Raw genomic sequence first — 22,009 nt, forward strand, 5'->3', positions numbered from 1 at the left:
TTGAGTCTGAATGACACTGAGTTTTTAGACACTGAGTTTTTGTAGTTAAGAAATATTTTCGTATAAAAAAATGGTCATTCTTCAATCTCCTTCACTGACGCCTATGGAAAAGGCTTAACGTCCCAAAACAACGATCAATGATCATCAAATTTCTCTCTCACATTGCTTCTCATAACCATCTATAAAAAAGTGTTTTTTCTTTTCTTTTTGAGCACATCCGAATCCCAGGACATAACGCACTGGACCTTATAATAGGCTCGAGATATAATTCCAAAGGGGGCAGATAGGGGCCACTGCACTTAAAACTTAAAAAGATGAAGCTTTCCGAACTTTGAAATTGTGATCAGTGACTGGCATCGGGTGAACGAAGCTTTTCGAAGTTGAACAGGCTATTAAAAACTATTTGCGTACCTCCACGTCACAGGAGAGACTGGGCTCTCCCTTCTATGAAAAAGACGTTAGGCTACCTGCAAACTGGCCTATGATTTCATTGCCGAGTTTGCGGCAAAGCAAGAAAATGTTTTTTTTCCTGAGTCAGGATATGGCGAGTCAGTGTCATTTATTTGTCCAATGTTAGCCTATAGATACAGACCAGTACATCTTATCAATAGTTTGAATGTCGTGTGTGTTTCTGCTCATTGACAAATACCGTTCAGCACAATGATTCATGCCCAATTAATTCCCCCTGTTAAAGTGTTCGCCTTTGTTACACTATTTGGTTTCGTGATGTAGCCTATGATAAACACCATATGGCCAAATATGTGACTCAGCTAATGTTATAGGCTATACAATTGAATTTCCCCTCTTAAAGGCAAGCTGGTGTAGCTTATTAGACTAGGCTACTATTAAAATACACCGACGGTAGCCTTGGCTATGTGTAAAGTAAGCTATCGCATGATTTCATGCACGTAAGTGAAAAGGGCCTTGCATCTGTCAAGTCCGCACAGGGCCTCGCATCCCCTTGCGACGGCCCTGCAGCTCCTCCTAAGACAGCGAGGAAAAAGTTAAAATACGCGATAAACCCGGGAAAAGTTGACAGGTTTGTTTCGGTCCCGGTGATTATTTGTGAAATTGTGCAAACGACAGCCTTTTCAAGGCATTTCAAGGAAGGAGTCGTAGCATGTGTGACCGGTGGAATACACTCTGCGTTGTGATTTGCTGTTTTTGAGTGACTGACGTGACACGGGATGACGATGTATTCGCGGGCTTTTATTCTCTCTGCAAAACAATAGGGACAATACAGTGAAGCAGGCAGTAGGTTCTCCTTCCCCCAACTCCTCTTCCCCAAAGTGACAGAGACAGGGCCAAAAAGCACAAGTAACCCACACAAAACATACTAAATACAAAATACAAGATATAAAATAAAAGTAACATCAATCATTACATTTAAAAGGTTAATACAACTAGTCGCTAGGATTTAACCATTAAACTATGCTACCTAGCCTAGCTCCTGATAGAGACCTAATGGAAGTAGCTAGCTAGTATGGCTAACTTAGTTAGCAACTACGCTAGCGGGAGCTAGCATGCTAATTAACTGTACAAGGTTACAAGCAAAATAACACCATGACAAAGTGATAAACAAACAGAAAACAATGACACACCTGCAAAACAATAGGGACAATACAGTGAAGCAGGCAGTAGGTTCTCCTTCCCCCAACTCCTGTGGTGAATTATAAATAGCATGCTAAGTACTAGCAATCGCTAACAACATACAGTAGCATTATACAGGGTACAGGCTACAGCCACAGGCTAGTCACAGGTTCATTTTACACCATGTGACACGAAAGTACAAAATATAAAGAAATAAACAAGAAAGCTCCATAATAGATAAAACAAAGTGTACAGAAAGTAAATATAGGTAAAGTGATAGTTATAATAGTAGTGAAAGACAGTATAGGGTGAAGATATTTAATATAATATGAAAGGAGGGATAGACAGATAACATACCTCTTCCCCAAAGTGACAGAGACAGGGAAGAGGTGAAGGGCACAGCGAAATATGAATATGAAAAATTGATACATTAGAGGGGGCGGGAGACTACGGAGGCCCACTAGGACTCTCACTGTACTGGCGATACAAGGCAGTGTGTCAAGGCAAAAACCATCTTTGTGTAATTATAAAACAATAGAAATGTGACCTGTTACACTCACCCCTCTAGAATTACACAAAGATAACGAACCCATACAAGAAAAAAAAAATCCTATCAACAGCCAACACAAACACCAGCATGGCAGCTACCTAGAAAGGTCAGACGTGAACTGGGGGCATCAAGTCCCAGAACACCCACTGGGTAGATGAGGTGCCATATACACCTCAACAGTATGGCTAAACTAACAGTATTTCACAACAACTGTGGCATACATTATGCACACCAGAAAATCAATTCTCACACGGAAAACTGACTCTGAAGTCATGCCGTAAGGCAAACCTGAAATTACCTCACACAGTAAGCTACACATGAATAACATGACCTACAGCCTCATCCCCACCCAGGATGCTTTGCAACTGAGCCATAGATTCTATCAATCTACATACAGGACGAATAACTCTACCAAACCTAGATGTAGGAAGGGGATGAACGTAGTCAGGATGGTCAGTAACAGTGTTGCGTGCGGGGATAGGAGGGGCAGTGAAGTCAGTATGGTCAGTGTTGTGTGGGGGGTTAGGAGGGGCAGCAAATGTGACATGTTGTGCAGCATCACCAGGGTCAACCTCAGCACCAACAGAGGCATCAGGGACATCACAAAGAGGCACATCTAAATGTAGGGACCCAGGAACAGCCACAGTAGAGGCGACATCAGTATGGAAGGAACCAGAAACAGCCACATCAGACACATCAAAGTCACTCTGGATGGAAGACTGTTCAGCGACCCAGGAAGAGGTGCGGTCAAGAGAGCCATCCTGGCATGACAGGTCAGCGCCAATAGGGGGCAGGGCATCCTCAAAAGAGTGGTCTGACAGGTGGGCTTCAGACACAGACTCACCCGAGAAGTCAAATCCTGCTTCTTGGCTCAAAGTGGCATCGTCCGGAGAGACACTGAGTGGCAAAAAATTGACAGGAAGCAGGAGGTTTCTGTGAAGCACTCTCGTGTTACCTTCGCTGTCCTGGACTTTGTAGATGTGGAGACTAGGCTTTGAGGCCACAACAATGTAAACATCATGCTCCCATCTGTCAGCAAGCTTACGTTTTCCTCTGCACCCTTTGTTGGCTACAAGAACACGGTCACCGATGGAGAGCGCCAGCCCCTTCACTCTTTTGTTGTACTGGTCAGCCTGGTGTCTTTGTTCAAGCCTTGAGTTCCTCTGAGCGACTTGCATGGCTGACTGGAGATCGCAGGCCAGGGACTTCACATACGTGTCGTAGTCTGCAATCCCCTCATCATGGCTCACATTCCTGAACATCAGGTCAACAGGCAGCCTCGGCACCCTGCCAAACATCAAATAGAATGGCGCAAACCCAGTCGTTTCATGTACTGTACAATTATACACAAACGTCATGGTCTGAACCATCTGGGGCCACTTCTGTTTTGACTGTAGAGGCAGGGACCTCAGCATGTTTCCCAACGTCCGGTTGAATCTCTCTGTACCACCGTTGCCCATCGGATGGTAAGGAGACGTGTGAGACTTGTGGACGCCAGCTAACTCCATAAGCTCCGCAATGAGGTCACTCTCAAAAGATGCTCCCTGGTCAGAGTGCAGGCGTGTGGGAAAGCCGTAGACACAAAAGAAGTTATCCCAGAGCTTCTTTGCTACCTTCTTAGCAGTCTGATCTTGACAGGGAAACGCGTGGGCCATTTTGGTGAAGTGGTCAGTGATGACCAGGACATCCACGGACTTGTTGTTTCTGTCCTCAGCTGACCAGAAATCGATACAGACAAGCTCCAGGGGGGCAGATGTTCTGATGCTCTGCAGGGGAGCTCTGGCAGCTGGCTCAGGGGTTTTGCTGAGAACACACCTCATGCAGGTCTTGACATGGTTCCTGACATCCTTCTCCATGTCATACCAGAAGAATCTCTGCCGGGCAAGGGAGAGGGTGCGGGGCTGACCCTGGTGACCAGCCAGATCATGAACACCAGCCAACGCATCACTCTTCAGAGAGTCGGGCACGACGTACTGAAACCTCTTGATGTTGGTAAGCGGGTCTTTAAAAACTCGGTACAGAATTCCATCCTTCAGCTGGAATCTCTGCCACTGCCTCAGCAACTTCAAGGCCAGGTGGTTTTCGTGGGCACGTTCACGCCTTGATGGTCTCAGTTTCCGATCAACAAAGAAAATCACTCTTGCAATGGCAGCATCCTGAAGCTGGCGAGCCCTCAGCTCTTCCGTCGACCATGTGTGAAGTGTGTCTTGACCACCATTACCCAGGCCCTCCAGATGATCACCAAGGGAAATGGCCCTCTGCTGAGTTCCACGGTCCCAGGCATCCTGTGTGTCCAAAGCAGCTGACACGTCATCACCTGACATGGATAGGGGTTGCTCAGCACTGAGGGAGGAGTCAGTCATGGCCTGAGGATGACAAGTGAGGCGAAATACATCTTGAACACAACTGTTGTCCACGTCAGAGGCTTGCTGCAACAGATCTGTGTATGACTCAGACAGGAGCCGCTGGCTGACAGGCTTCACGAAAGGGTCACGACTCAGAGCATCAGCCACCACGTTCTTGGTCCCGGGGACATGCCTAATAGACATGCCTAATCAAAGGTATATGGAGCCAGCTTGGAAACCCACCGCTGCTCACATGCATCCAACTTTGGCTTTGTCAGAATGTACGTGAGTGGGTTGTTGTCCGTCCAGACGGTGAAAGTGTGGCCTTTGAGCCAGTGACTAAACTTATCGCACACGGCCCACTTCAAAGCCAAAAACTCAAGCCTATGTGCTGGATAGTTGGCCTGGCTCCGACTGAGGGATTTGCTGGCGAATGCGATAGGTCTGGCTCTCTCTTCACCATCTTGAACCTGAGATAAAACAGCTCCTAAGCCATCAAGTGAAGCGTCTGTGCACAGGACGAACGGTTTGTTGAAGTTCGGATGAGCCAAAACTGCACTGGACATCAGCGCTCTCTTGAGATCTTCAAAAGCTGTCTCACAGGCTGGAGTCCAGTCCCCTGGAGTCAGCTCACGGTAGGTGCCAGGTCTCCTGAGCTTCCTGTCATGCCTACCTCTACGCTTCTGGCCAGCAGTCAGCGCGAACAGTGGCTTGGCGATGGACGAACAGCCAGGGATAAAATGTTGATAATACATCACCATTCCCAAGAAGGAGCGAACTCTCTTCTGAGAAGGTGTGCAGCCGTCCCCCATCATAAGGTCCTGTGTGGTGAAGCTAGAGATGACATCAACTTTTTCCTGATCGACAGACACGCCACTCACGTTGACGATATGCCCGAGAAACTTCACAGACTTGCGCAAAAAGTGTCATTTCTTCTGAGAGAGTTTCAGGTTGTGTGTTCTCAGTCTGGTGAAGACAACCTCAAGACGCATCAGAGCCTCAGTCTCAGATGGAGCAAAGACAAGGAGGTCATCAAGGTAGCACAGGAGAGTGGAGCAATTGAGGTCGCCAAAAATGCTCAACATCATGCGCATGAATGACGCAGGGCTGTTACACAGGCCCTGAGGGAGCCTGTTGTACTCATAAAGCCCGAGTGGAGTTGTGAAGGCTGTGTACTTCTTGTCAGACTCATGGAGGGGGATGTTGTAAAACCCAGATGTCAAATCCATGGTGCTGAACAGTGCATTTCCACCAAGGGCAGCGAGGCAGTCAGACTGGTGTGGCAATGGATGTGCATCCTTCACAGTCTTAGCGTTAAGCCAGCGAAAGTCTGTACATATTCTGAGGTCCCCGTTCTTCTTCCAAACCATAACCAAAGGTGAGGCGTATTCACTGATGGACTTAGTGATTATCCCTTTTTCCTCCATCTCTCCCAGGACTTCCCTCAGCTTGAGATAGTGGGCAGGGGGAATCCGGCGGTAAGGAAGCCTGAACGGGCGATCGTCAGTGAGGTGGATTCGGTGGATGAAATCCTTGGCCTCTCCACAATCGAGCTTGTCCTTGGAAAAGACATCTTGGAACCTGGAAAGTAGCTCAGCCAGCCTGGACTTCCACTCATCTGAAACCTCACAAGCATCAATGTCGATATCTCCTAGACCACAGGCATCCAAACATCGCTTGGGTGGGCACAGTGATGCCTGGAAGTCTGTGGAGGACTGAACAGTGCTGTTACAGGCCAGGCCCTGGGTCAATGGCAGATCCTCGACAGCCAGACACGGTGACACATCGGCCAGCTTGGTGTTGCGACGCAACCTGACTGGGTGTTCGGTGGGGTTCAGAACTCTCATCGGGATCCAGTGGTCTCCCCACATAGGCGTAATGACTCTCCCTACCAGAATGTTCTTAGGACCTGAACGTGCTGCTGTGGGCTCCACTACTACTGTGCTGCCAGGTGACACTGCAACATTGCTAGGCAGCTTGCCCCACACCAAGTGTTCTTGTTTCGGAAGCAGAGTGACTGCTCGCCTCAGCTTAACTGTACCAATAGGACCTACTGACTCTGGGCCTGTCCAGCGAGAAACACAAGTGAGGAGCTCTAGAACCTGCTCACACTCAGGGGCAGAGTCACGAGAAGAGACAAGGTCCCAGTATTTCTTCTCAGACTTCATCCTATTGAGGAAAGGCTTTAAGACGTTGGTGCCTATGATAAACTCATCACGCTGACCAGATATTACAAAAGTGGGCACAAGGAACCTTGATCCAGACACTTCAATCTCCAGCTCGTATATGCACTTAGGGCGCGTGGACAGCCCACCACAACCGATGAGAACGATATTGCTGGGAACTGGTTGTGGACAGGGGAGAACACCAGAAGTTTTTAACCGCGTTTCACCCTCCTCACTCAGCGTACATGACATGGATCCTGAATCCAACATGCCCTTCAATGTAACAAGGCCACTGACTACGACTGAGAGAGATCACTTGCGCCCTCAAGCCGCTGTGAATTGAGGTAAATGGCTGTGATGTTGGCTGGCAAAAGAGTGCAACTATTTACATAAATAGATTCCAAATCCTTTTCACTGAGGGTCTGACTAGAGGAGCCCATGGTTCCCCTCTCACTACATGGGCTTTCTAGTTTAACTGTGTGGATGAGACTTGGGCAACAGTGCTCTGTGTCTGACGCACTCTTGGGCACCCACTCTTGATGTGCCCAGGCTGCAGACAGTGATGGCAGAGTCGGTCCAATTTGCAGTGATTGAATGTGGTGTGTTGTAGTGTGCCACACACTCTGCAAGGCTGGCGTGTCTGACTGTCTGGGGAACGGCTCTGCTGAACTGGCACAGAGCGTGGAGACATGGAGGCAGTGCACACTGAAAGCACTTTGTCTAACATGCTGACCACATGAGACAAGTTCGGCTCAGCTGCAGTGGAACTGGGTGGCAGGACAGACTCAGGTGGAGATGGGCCATATGACTGGGGCATCTGCAGAGCCATAACTGTGGGCTGTGGCTCTCCGTGTTGAACAGTGGACTGAGTGAGTGGGCGTACACTGTCTGTGGACACAGGCAAAGGAGGCTGACGAACAACACCCCCACTCCTCTTCAACTCCCTCTGACGCACATCCAGCCTCTCCTGAATCTCCGCCAGCGTCCATCTCTCTGCAGGCTTGAACGAGAGAGACACAGCAAGACTAGGGTCTGGACAATGAGACACAAACATCGTGACCACTTCTGTCCCACGATCCTCCAATGTTCTCTGCTGCCTAAGCAAACACTCTTCAGCCACATCAATAGCTTTATTAAGACGAATCCAGTATGCCATAGCGGACTCACCATGGTGTGGGACAGTGTCATAGAAATCCCTCATTGGCATGTTGGAGTATGTCAGTTCGCTAAAATTCCTCTTCAAGATGTCAAAGACAACAGAAACGTCACCACTAGAGGTCAGTCCTGAGCTGCAACGAAGGGAGACTTTTACTACATCCCTTGCTTTGCCTAAAAGACGGCTCATGACGAAGTCAAACTTCTCCTGCTCTGAACAATTCATGCGACGGAGGCTGCTCGTCACTATATCTTCCCACTCATCCACCGAAAACTTATCTGTGTGGTCACCTCTGAAGAACGGTGGAAGTTTGGCATCTGACTGTACAGTCACATTCAACTTTGAGGCATCTACCGCCGCCAGGGATGGTGACGAGTGGCTGGAGTGTGGCTGACCACTGGTCTGATGCAGTGTGTGTATGCTGGCTGTGATGTTATCACTGATCTGTTTAGCTAAATCAGACATGACAATCCCTAATGTATCTGCACTTATCATCTGTGTGTAAGACATAGGGGCTGCACATGTGGCTGGTGTAGACATAGGGGCTGCACATGACACTAGTGTGGGTCTGTTTGTACGGGGCCTACAGGCAGGATCCCTCAGGGGAGTGGAAGTGGCCACAGGACCTCTAACCATATCCTCTAGTCCTACCGTATTAGCAAACCTCCCGCTACCATGACTGTGTGCGCCACGAGGGCGGGCCCTCCCAAACCCAAATGGGCGTGGCCTGTTATCCCTACGCACACCAGGTGCATCACTAGGCTCAGCTGCATCTGGTGAGTCTCTATCCTGGTTATCGCCGCGTTCCGCCATCTTATATATACAGTAATATCAATCAACTCAAAATTGAAGACTTGAGTACAAATTCAAAATGCAATTAAAAAAAATTGAAATATTTACTCAGCTCAACACACTCTAACTTGTAAAACAATGTGGAGCTCTTAATACTAAAATTCTTAAATGTCACTCTAAAATGAAACACCCCAGACTATAAAGACAGTATTATAAGTGACAATAATGGCAATAGCAAACAGCTACACAAATATATACATTAATATTTACACAGTGACCCGAGTCAGATATACTGTACTACTCAGCATTCAACAATACTATGCAGACAACTGTACAGAATACCATGCGAAGAAGCAGGAGAGGGAGGGGCTGCAGTCCCCGGCGATCAAGCAGGAGTTGATCTAGACGTCACGAAGTCACGGCACCAAGTGTGACCGGTGGAATACACTCTGCGTTGTGATTTGCTGTTTTTGAGTGACTGACGTGACACGGGATGACAATGTATTCGCGGGCTTTTATTCTCTCTGCAAAACAATAGGGGCAATACAGTGAAGCAGGCAGTAGGTTCTCCTTCCCCCAACTCCTCTTCCCCAAAGTGACAGAGACAGGGCCAAAAAGCACAGGTAACCCACACAAAACATACTAAATACAAAATAAAGATATAAAATAAAAGTAACATCAATCATTACATTTAAAAGGTTAATACAACTAGTCGCTAGGATTTAACCATTAAACTATGCTACCTAGCCTAGCTCCTGATACAGACCTAATGGAAGTAGCTAGCTAGTATGGCTAACTTAGTTAGCAACTACGCTAGCGGGAGCTAGCATGCTAATTAACTGTACAAGGTTACAAGCAAAATAACACCATGACAAAGTGATAAACAAACAGAAAACAATGACACACCTGCAAAACAATAGGGACAATACAGTGAAGCAGGCAGTAGGTTCTCCTTCCCCCAACTCCTGTGGTGAATTATAAATAGCATGCTAAGTACTAGCAATCGCTAACAACATACAGTAGCATTATACAGGGTACAGGCTACAGCCACAGGCTAGTCACAGGTTCATTTTACACCATGTGACACGAAAGTACAAAATATAAAGAAATAAACAAGAAAGCTCCATAATAGATAAAACAAAGTGTACAGAAAGTAAATATAGGTAAAGTGATAGTTATAATAGTAGTGAAAGACAGTATAGGGTGAAGATATTTAATATAATATGAAAGGAGGGATAGACAGATAACATACCTCTTCCCCAAAGTGACAGAGACAGGGAAGAGGTGAAGGGCACAGCGAAATATGAATATGAAAAATTGATACATTAGAGGGGGCGGGAGACTACGGAGGCCCACTAGGACTCTCACTGTACTGGCGATACAAGGCAGTGTGTCAAGGCAAAAACCATCTTTGTGTAATTATAAAACAATAGAAATGTGACCTGTTACACATGCAAGCTCCCAAATTGACCCAGTAGCCTAAGGCATCAATAAATTGTTGGGACTGGGGAGGGTCATGCGTTTTTTCTCAATCACTTTGGAGGGTCATAGAAAAAATTCTTGCTGGCGAGGGAGGGTCCCGTCTTTTTTGACTAACGCTCCCAAAACTCCTCCGGTAGCCCCTTAATTAAATAAATAACGAACAGTCCCTAATTGAATAGCCTAGGCCTACACCAGCAATTGTTGAACATTGACCTGTACAGGACATTGACAGTAGCCCAGCCTAACAAGCAAATGTTGCAAAATACATCAAAAGACACAATTAATCAGAAATAAATAATGTAATCTGCATCGCTTTATTTAACAAACTGCAAGCAACAAGAGCATTGAGTTCGCTGTAAGGCCAAACCCAAGAGCAAAGCCTATCTGTTAAGGCAGTCGATAGGCTATATAACGAGCTGTGTGCCTGGAAAGACGATAGATGACGGCTCTGGTCATCCCATACCCTCCCCCCACTTCCTGTAGCCTACCATTATGAAGGCCTGTAGCCTAAATATTTCTAAAATCATTTGAGTTTCACTAGTCACATGTTTTAACAAGCAACACTTGTTATTGAACTAATAACAGACGTGTGTCGAAAATGTACTTTATTTTCCATACGGAGAAATAACATATGCAGAGTCTAACCAAGGTCAATCTTGCCAAAAAAGCCCTCAAACCTGAAAACACATGAGGCAAAAGTGCAAAACATCACAAAACTAACTAAACTAACACGCGCATATTTTTGTATTGCAATCATTGTAGCCTACAGTTGTAACAGCGCGTAACAGTCGTTTTACTCCCCGGATGCGCTCATTATAAAGAACGTTTAACGTGTCCCAAAAACAGCTATCAATTAATCACCAAACGTCTTATAAACAAGTATTGCCAGGAGCAACACCTTGCAAAAAATGATAGCAATAGGCCTAGGCCTTTATATGGCTCTGCTCCTGCCTAGATTCGAACTCAGAACTACCTGAAAGTTGCAGACCTGTTCTGGAAATACGTGCATTAACCCACTCGACCGTCAGACAACGCTATCTGCTTCGAGTAGGCCTATTGGGTAGGACTGTAGCCTACACTGGTTGCTGTGGCACAGTCTTGAGTGACCGAATTCGTTTTTCTTTGTCATATGAATGCTGTCATTTTGTTAACATTACTGTTAAGGAGATGCTGTAGGCAAAGTCTATATTTCAACCTCGTTAGTGTAGTAAAAAAAATCAGAACTATTCACTTACCATAATCATTCGACTCCTCTTGAACAGACAGAAGGTCATCCACATGAGTACCAGGGCGAAGGCCTTTGCAGACAGCGATAATCCTAGGTTTGTAGAACGTTGGCCATTTTGCAATAGACTTGCCTGAGATGTCTTCTCCAAATAGCATTGTGAAGTCTTGGTTAATATAACACAAACAGAAACCATGTCAAAACATGGTACACAACACATTTAATAATTGGTACATCAATCTAGTCTCTATTCTTACCAAGCCTGGTGTATCCAGGAATCGGGGAAAGTGATCTAGGATGACTGAAGACTGGTCTGGATCGTGTAGCATACTCTGACGGTGCTCGAAGGTTGCCTTAATTTTCTCTTTAACAACTGGTTGATCTGCTGAATGCTTCATCACGGACGTTGCTTCTCTGCATTCATCACCTGACAGCTGCTCAGATGTTGATGTCTCATGCAGGGTTTTAGGCCCATGTTGATCAGCAGACTTGGAGCTCCTCTTACAGTCACTTGTGGTATTGCGCTGAACCGTTTTCAATCTGTAGGCCAGGTAACCTTGGCCACTGTGAGGATCGTAGTAATGTTCCTGTCAGACAAGAACACAAGCAAGAGGCACAGTCAATATTAACCCTCTAGGCGCCACGGTCGAGTACTGAATAAAATGGCCGATTTATTCAAATAGGGTGTCATATTTCGTTCGACCTCCACTCCACTAGATGGCAGACATGTCATACGTCATCCCCGAGTCCGAAAAAGGTCATGCTTTAAACAAAACTTTTGAGCCACAGCGCATTGAATCAGTGCGTGAATCAGTAATGTCCATGTAGCGCTAGCTGCTGTCTTCTGACCGTGTGCCTCTCCGCAATCGCGGCGACAGTAACGTGGTGGAGCCTTTGTCTAATGCCACTGGGTATGTTAGACGAGGTCGAAGTGCTCATAGGACAGTTAGGGGGAACGTAGAGGCAGTGTGGGGAGTCGCAATGAGAATGACAGTAGGCCTAGTCCGAGCTGCGCAAATTCTCTCCACTCAGCGCGCGCGAGGCAGATCTGGCCATGCTGCTTGCATGGTGGAGGTGGTGACACGGGGCAAGGGAGCCATTAGGTTATGCATAGTCTATCACAAGATGATGGGAATGCCGGCCCTGTATGGATAGGGATAGGGAGTCATTATCTCTACAGCAAAAGGCCTGCTACATAAAAAAAAAAAAAAAATGTCAGCCATTTATTAGTAATAATAAATTCACTCCCCTCCCTCGTGGATCTGCCCAAGGTTTCTTCCTTGGTAAGGGAGTTTTTCCTTGCCCCTGTTGCTCTTGGGTGCTCCTTGTTGGTGCCCCCCACCCAATCCCAATCCTCCCCCACCTTTTTTATGCAGCCCTTGCCACTTAATCTACTAAACCCCTCTTCTACTGCACTCTTTACCCCCCCCCCCCCATTAATGCACAAATAGACACCAGACATAATTTCACTGCATTTCTTACTTCCAGTAACTATATGCATGTGACAATAAACTTCCTTGTATCCTTGTAATGATTTACACTGTTGATTCGCTATCTATTTCCCTGATCATTTAGGACATACACTATGTGTTCCTTTTTGTGTGTTCATGTCCTTGTGATGTGTGTGTCTTTGTCAGCTAAGAAAAAAACAAAAAAACATCAACAAAAACAACAAAAAGAAAAAAAATACTGTAGCGTCGGCGTTCTCCCACGAAAGGCATGCTGGGATACGAGAGCGAACATTTGGGGGGTTTATGTCGTTATTCTCTTAAGTTGTAAGTGTAAAGTTAGTGTCTTTAGTGTAACATGTTTCCCTTTTAGTTCTCCCTCGTGTGTGATCCTTTTTGTGTGGGGGGCTGCGTCCTCCCCTGTATGTGTAGTGTGTGTGTCTGCTTGACCTGCCCCGTGTGTATTGTGTTCTGTGTCTTGGTCTGTGTCCCTGCTCTCGTTCTCAGCTAATAAACCTTTTGATTGGACAACTGTGTGTGGCGCTATCAAATCGTTACAATACTAACATTGTCTCTTGTCTTGTCTCGTCATCTCACTCCTGATCTGTGCCTTGCTGTGGCAAATCAAATGAGCTTTTGAACTAAACAGGTCTTGTCTACTTGTGTTTGTGTGTCATCTGAATAATATATATGTGCCCCATACATGGAATCAGAGTGCCTACTGTATGTAGTAAATGGAAAATCTCTACAGCAAAAGGCCAGTCTACCGCTACATGCATTTGGTTTGTTTCTGCCATTTATTAGTAATGATTTACACAGTTTGTTCACTACTTACTATTTACCTGAGCATTCAGTATTGTGCAATATAGCATACAGAAGGTGAGGGACATTTTGGGGGGAAAGAAGTGGTGCATTTTATCATTCAAACATGCGACTTTTCATGAAAATTCTATAATCCAAGATGGCCGCCACCATATGACGTCATAATATGCAAATTAGATATAAACATTTAATCTCTACATAAACTTTGGGTCATCCTTAATATTTCTCTAATTTACAGAAAGTCTCTATCTCTTATCACTTTTAAGATATAGCCTTTTGAAATGAAGATGTCAAAATTGATCGTTTCGAAAAAAAAAACCTCTGGCGCCTAAAGGGTTAAAATCCATCAAAGCTGATGTCTGTATCAGGACCTCAAAATAAGGCTTCTCTATACATGACCAAATTAGACTAAATGAGGAAATACTCACATAACCAGTTGGTGAAGCATTATCCTTCAAATTGGGGAAAAGGGTGACTATTCCAAGGGCATAGGACACACGGACATTGATTGGTGGGACCCTCCTACACCATAGCAAGACAGGGTCAGTTTGAAAAGTAGTTCAAATAATTTTAACATTGCTGGTATTTTGGGTGGCCATAATGTTTCTTAACATGAAATTACGAAAAATGGGGGGATTTCATCTACAGTAGATAACAGCATGAAAATATTCAGAGAATCCAGAAAAAAAAGAAATGCCCCTGTCCCAACATTTGAGACATGCTGTTGGCATCATATTCAAAATGAAATATTTTCCAAAAAACAATAACTTTTTCTGTGCCAACAGTTATGTTGGTCTTTGCACTATTCACAATTAGATAAAGGGGATAACATAACTTGTAAATCATAGCATTCTGTTTTCATTAACATTTTACACAACGTCTTAATTTTTCTGGAATTGGGGTTGTATTTTATTGGTCACTTACCCATGACTCTCAATCATATCTGCCACCAGGATGTTGACGAGTTTTCTTCTTGTTTGATCAGAAAGGCCTTTGGTCGCGTTGTACTCTAAATATGTCTTCACCCCCGTTTTTTTGATGTAGAGCTACATAGACCATCTGTAATATAGAGGTTGCATGTAAACTTGCTATGCATTTTGAAAATGGTTTGACATCCTACCAACAACCTAAGAACTGCTTACATCTTTTGCTGCCTTACTGTCAGGTGGTCCTTCTACCAGTTGCCTTCTCCGTGCTTTGGTGCATTCTGTAATAACAGTGGAGCCTGAACTCACAGACTCAACTGATGAGAATGACCCCTCATCTGAGCAGAAGGAGGCCTCAGAGACCTCTTTCTCAGCTAAGGGAAGGGGGGGGGGGGACACAGTTTAATAATATTTATGGAAAATATATTTTACATAAGGCAACATCACCTAATTTTACCAATAGCAATATTGTTGTTTCTGTACACCCTTGCACTCCACTTGAACCAGCATTTCTTTGCTAAAAAATAAATTGATACAACACAAATCTCAGGAAAACAGTTAAACATGTCAATGCACCAGTTTCATAGATTAAGAATGACTGACATTTACAGAGAACACGATTATAAAGAATATCAGTGCCTAATTCATTTCAGTTCATTCAATTTGTCTAGATTTTGTTTTATTAGTATTATACACTGTCTAATCTAATCAAATCTAATCTAATCTGTCAGGGTAGAAAGGATAGGACCCAAGCGCAATACTCTTTCAAACAAAAGTATGAACAACCACGTTTTATTAAGAATACAAACTATACTTACAAGACTTCCAACACGACAGAGAAACAAACCGTCAAAGAACAGAGGAACAAGTATACACAGACTAATTAACAGAAAGACAGAGGACTGGACTAGACCAAAAAGACAAATATAGCCGCAAGCGGCAATGGTGGGCCCGAGCACCTGCGGGCCGCAAACCGTGAAATGTCGGAATCCAACAAAGCACCGACGTGGTGCATTTGTGAAATGTACATATTTGATGCGTGTGCTATTTGCTTTTGTATTTTATTTTCTGCCACATTTACTCGCTTGGCCAGGTGGGGGCGTAATGCAAGGCAGGCCCATTGGGTGTCATCATAATCATAATATATATTAACCTGAGAAATTTCAGACCATTCATTTTAAGCAAAGAACATTTCTGATACACTTTTTGGTTGGCCAGATGGTGGCGCTATGTTAGGCATGAAAATTACACATGTGAATATCATCACAATAATGATATCCAAAATGTTTGTAAACTTTCAGATCAATCACTTAAGGCATTGTCCATTTCTGGCACATTTCCTGCTTGACCAGGTGGTGGCGCTATGCCAGGCAGGACCATTGGGTGTCTGGATATCATCATAATCATAATATCTATTAACCTGAAAAGTTTCAGACCATTTATTCAAAGCATAGAGCATTTCTGGCACATTTCCTGCTTGGCCAGATGGTGGCGCTATGCTAGGCCTGTGAATTATGCATGTGAATATGCTCACAATAATGATATCCGATATTTTACAAAGTTTCAGATCAATCACTTAAGGTATTGTCCATTTCTGGCACATTTCCTGCTTGGCCAGGTGGTGGCGCTATGCCAGGCAGGCCCATTGGGTGTCTGGATATCATCATAATCATAATATCTATTAACCTGAGAAGTTTCAGAACATTCATTCAATGCACTGTGATTTATGACACATTTCCTGTTTATGTGGTGAGATATTAAAATCATATCAAATATATTACAACATTCACAAATCCCTTCACAATTTAACATCAGCGACATCTTGGCATAATGTTTGCCAAATTTCAAATGAATCTGACAAACCGTCTAGGAGGAGTATGTTCAAATTGATCATGTGAAATCAGCATAATTGTCATTCTTTCTGTTGCCAGTTGGTGGCGCAATGCCAAACATGCATTATGGGCATGTGAATATTATCATTAACATGGTCTTCAATGACCTGTGAAATTTAAAACATTTCAAGCCATGCATGGTGAATTATGACACATTTATTGTTTATGTGGAAGGGCATTAAAATTAATAATTTCACCATTTCATCAAATTACAACATATCAAAAAAAGGCTTCACAATTTATAATCAGGAACATCTCGGCGTCATGTATACCAACTTTGACATGAATCGGATCAACCGTCTAGGAGGAGTACGTTAAAATGGATCATGTCCACAACGCACAAAATCTCAATTACCTCACTTCCTGTGGGCGTGGCTAATGGCATGTGAATAGAAAAGTTGTTTGTTTTTGGGAGTTACATACACCCACCAAATTTGGTCTGTGTATCTAAAACTATATGCCAACCACAAGTCACAGTGACATAAGGGGGCGCTATGGAGTTCCTGGGCAACGCCCGGTGCCAAGCTTGTATCCCTGTCTATTCACTGTATCACTTGATGTGTGTGCCAAATTTCATGCGTTTTCACCCATGGGAAGCACCTCTTTTGGCATTACAATTCATCACATATTAGTCTGCACAAAATCCGAAATACCTCACTTCCTGTTGGGCGTGGCTAATGCATTGTACATACGAAAGTCGTTCATCTCGGGGAGATACAGACACCTACCAAATTTGGTGTGTGTAGCTGAAAGTATATGCCCACCACGGGATCAGTCATCTAAGTGGGCGTAAGCAAAAAAGTAGAATAACAATAATAAATATAGCTGCAAGCAGCAATGTGGGGGCCAAGCAGTTGAGCAAGAGTTGTCATGGCAACCCAATGTTGTTACATTATACACATTGATAATTATAGTGCCTCTAGTGGTCAAATGTCAGTAAATATATTGGAGCGTCTTCAGGATGTGGTCCCGAGTCCTTGTACCAAGTTTGGTGTCGATACGAGAAAGTGTCGCAAATTATAGCACCCCTAGTGGTCAAACGTCGCAAAATTGATTGTGCATCCTCAGGATGTTGTCACAAGTCCACATACCAAGTTTGGTGTCTATACGAGAAAGTGTTGATAATTATAGCACCCCTAGTGGTCAAAAGTCACCAAATTTATTGTGCATCCTCAGGTTGTAGTCACGAGTCCACATACCAAGTTTGGTGTTGATACGAGAAAGTTTTGCAAATTATAGCACCCCTACTGGTCAAAAGTTGCTAAAATTATTGTCTGTCCTCAGGATGAGGTCCCAAGTCCATATACTAAGTTTATTTTCAATATGTGAAAGCATTGCTGAAATATGAGCCCACTTCTTGTGATTATAGCGCCACCTATAGGTCAAAAGTCATCAAATGTATTGAGCCTCCTCCTTATTGGGTCCTGAGACCATGTACTGAGTTTGGTGTTGATACGCGAAAGCCTTGCTGAGATCACTTCACTTCCTGTTCGCCGCCAAACTTGATTGGTCGTCACAGGCAACCGGTTTTGAATATGTCTCCAAAAAGCAAGGCGTTTATGAGTCATGGTCTGACGATCATCTGCGTCAAGTTTCGTGAAAATCAGAGAAACTTTGTGACCTTTGATGCCTTTTAAGTGTTTTTGATGACATCCAATATGGCAGCCTGATCAATTACGTTTACCTCATAAATTCACATCTGCGTTGAGTTCGGTCTCATCCAAGGATTCCAAATATACCTTAATGTTCAAAATGTGGTGTACCGTTCAAACGTTATGTGCATAGATGTAATAAAACATTTTAAAATGTTGGTGGCGCTAGAGCACTCAAAGTGCAGACTTGAAACTTTGATAAATTAAAGATATGACTGAACCGAATCAATGTGCCGAATATCCCAACTTTTTACTGTATGGTTTAATGGCAAATTAGCGTTTTGTTATAATAATAATAATAATAAATATAACCGCAAGCGGTGATTTACGGGGTCCGAGCAAAACGAACATGAGGTAGCATAGCTTTTTAGTTTTACATATGCTTTGATTGTTTGGGCCCAATTGTTCAAAAGAAACGTGATTGGATTTCGGTTATCAGATTGGATCAAATCTTAAAAATGGCTTGTTCAAAGGGAAACAAGGATCCTGAAATTGGATTAGATCACATAATCTATTCTTGGTTTTGATCTGGATAAAACCTTCACTTTGTGTTGTTCAAAACTTTTGAGTTGGATTGGAATAAATTTGATGCATAAAATTAGGATTACCCTGTGCTGTAACGTTATAGTGTGCTAACCTCCACAACCTAATAGTATTCTAACAATACCCTATTCTAGTGTGCTAACCTCCACAACCCAACAGTATTCTAACAGTAGTATTCTAGTGCGCTAATCTCCACAACTCAATATTATTCTAACAATACTCTATTCTACAGGACTATGCATTTGTCATGGATAAGATGAAGCGTCTGTTAATGGAAGGCAGTGTTTCCCACAGAATGGAATTGTATTTGTGGTGGTAGGTGAAGGGGGGTGGGGGTGGGTTCTGTGTTGGAGTCAATAAGATTAACAGCCTATAATTATGCAGTTATACTTGCCTTGCACGACAAGTCCTGACAAGTAGCTGTAACGTTGGGGGTGGGTTCTGTGTTGGAGTCAATAAGATTAACAGCCTATAATTATGCAGTTATACTTGCCTTGCACGACAAGTCCTGACAAGTAGCTGTAACGTTATAGTGTGCTAACCTCCACAACCCAACAGTATTCTTAACAGTATTCTATTCTAGTATGCTAACCTCCACAACCCAGCTGAAGGAACTGTAGGGGGCGATGTGGGTCGAGGTAGAGTGAGTGTGTGGCGAGCAGGCAGAGCCTCGATCAGAAGGCTCAATGGTATGAAGTGATGTTTTGTTCTTTACTTGTATGTGTGCTGCATCAAAGAGGAAACAAACAGAAAATGGAGTAATCAGTGAAATGGGGTAAATCAGTACAGATCCCAACTCACAAACAAACCAATTGACATTTGAACAATAAACTGAAATCATATGGCTATATAAGGTACAACTAAACAATACTTGACATCCCAAGTCAACCAACATCACCTAATCATCTCTCACATGGGAGTCCAACACACCAAACCAACAAACAAAGACCTTAACTATACACATGATGGCAGAGCTACTCTACAAACTGATAAACATCACAAAAGTCATAGTGAGGGTCATTAAAGTGATGACTTACGTTAACTCAAAGACGCACACAAAGCAGGACACACTGGAGTGCTGGGTTGAGATGAACAAAAGAGTGAACTGAGGGCGAGCAAACAATTTATCCTGGTCTGAGCCCCTGCTCCGGAGCTACAGGGTTTCCCAGCAGGTAAACTGGGTGTGGTTAGGTGGCAGAGCCAAACAATCCAGCAATTTTTCCACAGCACTTTCACCACAAGCCCTCCTTACACTGACAGACTTTGGAAAGATTTGCAAAGATTTGGAAAAGATTTTTGAAAGACTACAGTCTCAGACCCTCTCACATCTAAAGACAAGTAGTAGAGTTTTAAGTCACAGACTATGATTTTGCAATGACTAGGGATCTTGCAGGGTCACTATTTACAAGACTGCAACACGATTCCTTTAAATTATTACCCATCGTGCAATAGATAAACAGGAACTGAAATTATAGCCTACTAAACTCAAAGTCGTATTTTCGTGTTTCTGCAGCATTGTTTCATGCGTGACATCCTTAACCGATATAGAGTTGTTCTGTCACGTGGAAGAGCCGACTAAATATGTATAAGAAATGACAAATATTATAAGAATAACAAATAATTATAGGCTACAGCTGTGTCGGAGTCAATAAGATAAACAGCCAATAATTATACAGTTACACTTGCACTACAAGTCCTTATTGACAAGTAGCTGTAATGTTATAGTGTGTTAACCTCCACAACCCAACAGCATTCTATTGTAGTATGCTAACATCCACAACCCAACAATATTCTAACACTAATGCTTCAAGTGGGATTTGAACTCTCAACCTAAGGATCACCAGTACAAGGCATTATCCCACTGAGCCACTGTCAATCCTACATGTTGGCCAGTCACATTCACATGGTGAAAATGTGTATTGGTAAACACACAATAAGAAAAACTCTAAGCATACATTTGACAATAAAATGAAGGGCTTTCCTAAAAGAGTACACCTGAAAACTTTTTGAAATTCTGGGGCAATAAGACATTTGTAGAGAAGAATACTAATGGATGAAATATAAATATGATAGACTTTATGATGAAGGAAAAATAGTAAACAAAGAAGTTCCCCTGAATGTCATAGAGTGTCTCGGCATTGTGATTCTTGGCAACTGATGAGTGTGAATGTTGATTGGCTGATGTCATTCAGGGGCTGTTCAATGGTGTGAATCTTAAATGACCAATAGCATGTGCAGCTTGATCCTAAAGTTCTAACGGGGATTCGAACACTCAACCTAAGAAACACCAGTAGAAGGCATTATCCCACTGAGCCACTAACAATCATACACATTGGGCAGTCACATTCACATGGTGAAAATATGTGTTGGTAAACACACAAGAAAAACTCCAAGCATACATTTGACAATAAAATGAAGGGCTTTCCTAAAAGAGTACACCTGAAATCTTTTTGAAATTCTGGGGCAATTAGACATCTGTAGAGAAGAACACTAATGGATGAAATATAAATATGATAGACTTAATGATGAAGGAAAAATAGTGAACAAAGAAGTTCCCCTAAATGTCAGAGTGTCTCGGCAATCTGATTCTTGTCAACTAATGACTGTGTATGTTGATTGCCTGATGTCATTCAGGTGCTGTTCAATGGTGTGAATCTTTAATAACCAATAGTATTCGAGCTAGAGCCTAAAGCACTACCAGGGATTCGAACTCTCAACCTAACAAACATCAGCACTAGGCATTATCCCACTGAGCCACTGACAATCCTACATATTTGGCAGTCACATTCACATGGTGAAAATGTGTGTTAGCAAACACACAACATCAAGAAAATTCCTAGCATACATTTGACAATAGAATTAAGGGCTTTATAAAAAAGAGTACAGATCTGAAAATGTGCACTGTTAATGGTATCCACATAATGATGGTTGTATGGTTGTTCTCCAAGGAAAAAAATACTCATATAGGAATATAGGTGATATAGGAGAAATGGGCTGAATGGTCGAACTTTATTGGTCTATATCTCTGAAATGGAAAAACATATCCAAATTCTTTTGATAACTTTTGTGAGGCTTTGTCTAAACATTGTCTGTGAGAATTTTGGTTAAGATTTGATAATTTTTGAAGCATGTGAAACTTTTTATGATGTTTGGCTTTTCTCTGAAATTGTGGTAAAAGTAAACATTTTTAGAGCATAAGACCAGGGTGAAAAAGATGCATCTGAATGTAGAGATTAATATGATGAAAGAATTTTGAGTCTAGGTCAATCTGGTCAGGAGAAATAAGCATGTTTGACAAGAGCGCCACCTTTGGGTGCAGTACCCCAAATTTTGGGTTATGGGTAGTGGGGGGTACTGGTAACAATACTTGAAAATGTGAAGTTTCTAGGACTTACGGTTTATAGGAATATAGGTGATCTAG

The 22,009-nt window shown here is 43.3% G+C and overlaps 2 protein-coding genes across 2 annotated transcripts in view; both read right to left on the reverse strand.

Moving 5' to 3' along the window:
• LOC121716106 (chemokine-like receptor 1) overlaps positions 1–22,009 on the reverse strand; it is a 965,204-nt gene that overhangs the window by 899,042 nt on the left and 44,153 nt on the right. The window lies entirely within an intron of this gene.
• On the reverse strand, positions 1,189–4,689 carry LOC121714730. Its single transcript, XM_042099748.1, has 2 exons — positions 1,948–4,689; positions 1,189–1,660 (listed from the first exon to the last, which is right to left on the reverse strand). The coding sequence occupies exon 1, from the start codon at positions 4,687–4,689 to the stop codon at positions 2,452–2,454; it is 2,238 nt and encodes a 745-aa protein (XP_041955682.1). The 3' UTR covers positions 1,189–1,660; positions 1,948–2,451.

The sequence above is a fragment of the Alosa sapidissima genome, chromosome 8, assembly GCF_018492685.1.
Source record: "Alosa sapidissima isolate fAloSap1 chromosome 8, fAloSap1.pri, whole genome shotgun sequence".
Taxonomy (NCBI): domain Eukaryota; kingdom Metazoa; phylum Chordata; class Actinopteri; order Clupeiformes; family Clupeidae; genus Alosa; species Alosa sapidissima.

What these genes read in the sequence shown, in the direction of transcription:
- LOC121714730 (XM_042099748.1), bottom strand. Translation starts at nt 4,689, where the DNA reads ATGTCTATTAGGCATGTCCCCGGGACCAAGAACGTGGTGGCTGATGCT.